Genomic DNA, 3,825 nt, shown 5'->3' with positions numbered 1-3,825 from the left:
GCGCTTCTTTTAACACTGTCATAGGCTGCTTTGACGACTAAGAGATGGTGGGTATCTATGTTATATTCTAGTGACTTTTCTAGAATCTGCCTACGTGCTTGAATTTGATTAATAGTTGACTTTCCAGCAATAAATCCGCATTGGTATTGACCTACAATATCCTTTGTAAAATGTTTAAGTCTTTCAAAAAATACATTTCCGAAGATTTTATATGCAGATGCTAACAAATTAATGCCTCTATAGTTCTTACAATCCAGTTGATCACCTTTTTTATTCAACGGACATATTACTTCCTTTAGCCACTCTTCTGGTACCAATTCATTCTGCCATATAAGAACTATCAGTTTATGGATTGCTGCAAAAAGTTGATCACCACCTTTTTTAAACATTTCCGAACAGATTTCCTCTATTATGAAATTAGTAGAGCGAAATGTAGTCCAGGCGCCAGAGGGGTCATTGTATCCTTTTTAATTCTGATGAACAAACTCAACGATTTCTTATGGATTTTTGGCTGCTGATTACGAATTTCGAGGGTGAATTTCGATCCGAGTGGTCAAAAAATTGTTATAAACAATTGAATTATTTATAAGGCTCTGGCTCATAAACTAAAAGAGATAAAAAATATGTTTCAAATAAGATTTGTTCCTTAATAAAAAACGAAGAAAAAAACGTTTACTAAACTTAAATCAAATGATTAAAACTCAATATATCGTAAAGTTAGTGCATAATGCAAATTGCAAAATAAGTATTTTTCAAAATTTTATTGATCGTAACTTGGCTTCTACGCATGCAAACGAGCCCTTGAAGGTCTCATTTTAAAGCTTGAAAAATAAGCTTCCAAAAAAAGTTTGTTAAAATGCATTATCCATTTGTTTTAAAGTTATACCCTTTTGAAGTTAAAATTTTCTTAAAAAAATTGTACATTCATTTGTTTATAAGGGTTTCAAGCAAATTTGAGCTATAAACATTTATACTTTAATTAGCAATAATGATAGACGAACTCAAAAGGAACAATTTGAGCGCTTATGAAATTGTTCGTAAGTTTATTTTTGGACCAAGATATCGATGTTATAATGGCGCGCTGTGAGGCACAAGATCGGCTCACTGTCAAGTATTTTTCGATGCTTTATCGATCGTAACTTGGCTTCTACGCATACAAATGAGCTTTTCAAGGTCTAATTTTAAACCTTAATTGATAAACTACGCACTTAATTTTTAATAGACATTTTTCTAACCTCGAAATATTCCTTTTGAGTTCTTCTATTATTAATGTTGATCAAAGTATAAATGTATATTGCTCAAATTTACTAAAAACCCTTATAAACAAATTAATGTACAAATTTTTTACGAAAATTATAACTTTTACGAAATAGGAAGACATGCGAAAACTACATAAACTAAATTAGTATGACGACATGTATGACTTAAACCAAATAAGACAAGATGAGGCAGATTTTACTGCAGGACGGTCCCACATAGACCACATTTATACGCTCCAACAATATGGGACGTACAATGTGTGGGAACAACGTATTAGACGGTTTTCAGAAAAATAGTATGAGAAATGATGAAAGAAATAGAAGTAATGGGGAGGTTGTACACGTACACACTATTTTTTGTAGATGAAGTGGTAACAGCTCTCTTTTGATAATAAGGATCATTACAAATAAATTTTAGGACGCGGTGCAACAACAACCATCTATTTTATGCATTACGCTAGTTTTGATTTGCTTATCTTGATGAAAAAACATTCGTTTGAGAGCCCTAATGGTCGAATTATTCAGCTAAATAATTAGAGTTGCATTAGTTACGCCGGTCCTACAGTGGATTAATGCGATTAAAACCGTAATGAGAAAAGAAGATAGCTAATTTCTTTACGTAGCAATTTATGTGATGTTGATAAAATTAAATGCATGTATACAAGAAACTATGACTCATACTTAATAAGTAATATTGTCAAAACACAGTTCAAGATCTGATTTGGCTAAAAAAAGCAATTAATAAAATTGGTAAAGTAGGTAGGCGGTATGGTATGGATTTCTCTACCATTTCACATTGTGAAAAAGTTCATCAGTGTTTGAAACGACAAAAAGCGGCAACCTCGTACAGCCGCTGTCATAATTCAAAGTTAATGTAATATTCTAATAAAACAAATTATGAAAGATTCCATACAAATACGATATAAACAAGCGATTAGTAGAAATAAATATATAGTTTTGTTTTATAAGTAAATGAAATTGATTCTTCCATCTATTTCACATGTCGTGACGATTTTTTATTTGATTATAAAGAAAAATTAGTACCACGTCCCTATAAAGGCTCCACTAAAAACATGTATTTTAGTTATGTCTGGTTCATTGTGCGTTCGGAATTAGTGCAGAAACAACCTAACCTAACAAATATAGAAAATTATGTTGATGGTTTCATCTAAGGGAACATTTGTAAACAGACTTTCAACGTCGAAACTTACCATAATTCCATCTTTTTGTCTGTCTTGGTTGGTAATTTCCTTCACAAATGAAAATGTATCTTCTACTGTGAATTCGTTTTCAGTCAGTATTTGAAGATGTGGGACAAGATATTTAGCTAACAGATAGTTTGGAGTATTCATGGAGCTGAGAATCGGTCTTAGAGGGCCACCAGTTTTGTGCACTTTTGGGACTCCGTATAAACGTCTAAGTTGTGAACCAGTGGGAGCAGTTTCTTTGAATATCTTGGAAGAGCAATTTTTAAGTTTTTTCCGGGAATTGTCTTCAAATGATAACATTAATTTAAATAGGTTATTAAATGGTATGTTAATAAATTTTGTGTTATCCGATAGAATGTTGTTTAATTTTTCTACGTAATTTAAGCGATCTAAAATGACTATTCCGTTGCCTTTATCTGGTCGGATAATGATAATGTTTTTATTTTTTTGTAAATTACGTAAGGCATTAAATTCTTCTTTAGTGAGGTTTGACTGTGGGGGCTTAAAATAGTTTAAATAATTCAGTGCTATATCTTTAAGGCGGGCTGTTATGCCATCTAGCGTTATTCCACAGTTAGGTTGTAAACAGGTATTTGGGTGTTGATTGGCATAATTGTGGAGGTGGCGTGCTGTATACTCCATCGGTACTGCGAAGTTCATTTTGTTCATTCTTTGGGGAGCTAAAGCATAATTTAAGCCTTTGGATAAAACACGTTTCTCAGTTTCATTAAGTACATATGTGGAAAAGTTAAAAATTACTTCTTCAGCGGATAAAGATGACTGTCCAGTGAATGATCCTAATAATTTTCTTAGTTTTTTACTGTGTATTAAAGATGTTTTTGTGAGCAGTTTCTTTATGGAACTGTTCCAACAGGATGAAATCCAAAGATAATCAAGAAAAGATATTGAACTTTTAAATATGACGTTTTGTTCTTGGGCTTCTTTTTGGAAATGTTTGGAACGTCGATGGTGTCGGTCGATTTCTTGTCTTATCAGGTCACGTTGAGTAGATCTTCAGGTTCCAGAGTTTTGAAAAAATTTATTTGCCACTTTAAAATTTAAAAATATCGGTACCACATTTTTATCCAAGCAAGTGACGAGGAATTTAATGTCGAGTTCACTTCGTCGATGTTTGAAAATAGCCTTTTCAATCTTCCTAGATTTTTCTAATAGTTCGCGTCCATAGGTTTGGGTAATGTATGTAGATAAGGACACACCATTAAACTTGACAAAAATAATAAACTTAAAGATAAAACCCAAAACTAAATTAAAATTCATGGTGACGCTTCAATTATTATTTTAATCATCGTCAGAATAATACGTTTCTTGAGCGGATGCTTTAAAATAATTTTAAAGGA

General features: G+C 32.2%; 1 protein-coding gene across 1 annotated transcript; it reads right to left on the bottom strand.

Moving 5' to 3' along the window:
- Positions 1-2,392: 2,392 nt before the first annotated feature.
- On the bottom strand, positions 2,393-3,127 carry LOC126886076 (uncharacterized). The gene has a single exon (XM_050652920.1). It carries the CDS (start codon positions 3,125-3,127, stop codon positions 2,393-2,395), a length of 735 nt encoding a protein of 244 aa, XP_050508877.1.
- Between the last annotated feature and the right edge of the window lie 698 nt (positions 3,128-3,825).

This window comes from Diabrotica virgifera, chromosome 6 (assembly GCF_917563875.1).
Source record: "Diabrotica virgifera virgifera chromosome 6, PGI_DIABVI_V3a".
In the NCBI taxonomy this organism is placed as follows: Eukaryota; Metazoa; Arthropoda; class Insecta; order Coleoptera; family Chrysomelidae; genus Diabrotica; species Diabrotica virgifera.
Note: the sequence above shows the minus strand (reverse complement) of the source record. Positions and strands in the feature narration are given on the sequence as shown.

Coding starts and splice junctions, on each gene's coding strand:
- LOC126886076 (XM_050652920.1), bottom strand. CDS start 3,127: ATGAACTTCGCAGTACCGATGGAGTATACAGCACGCCACCTCCACAAT.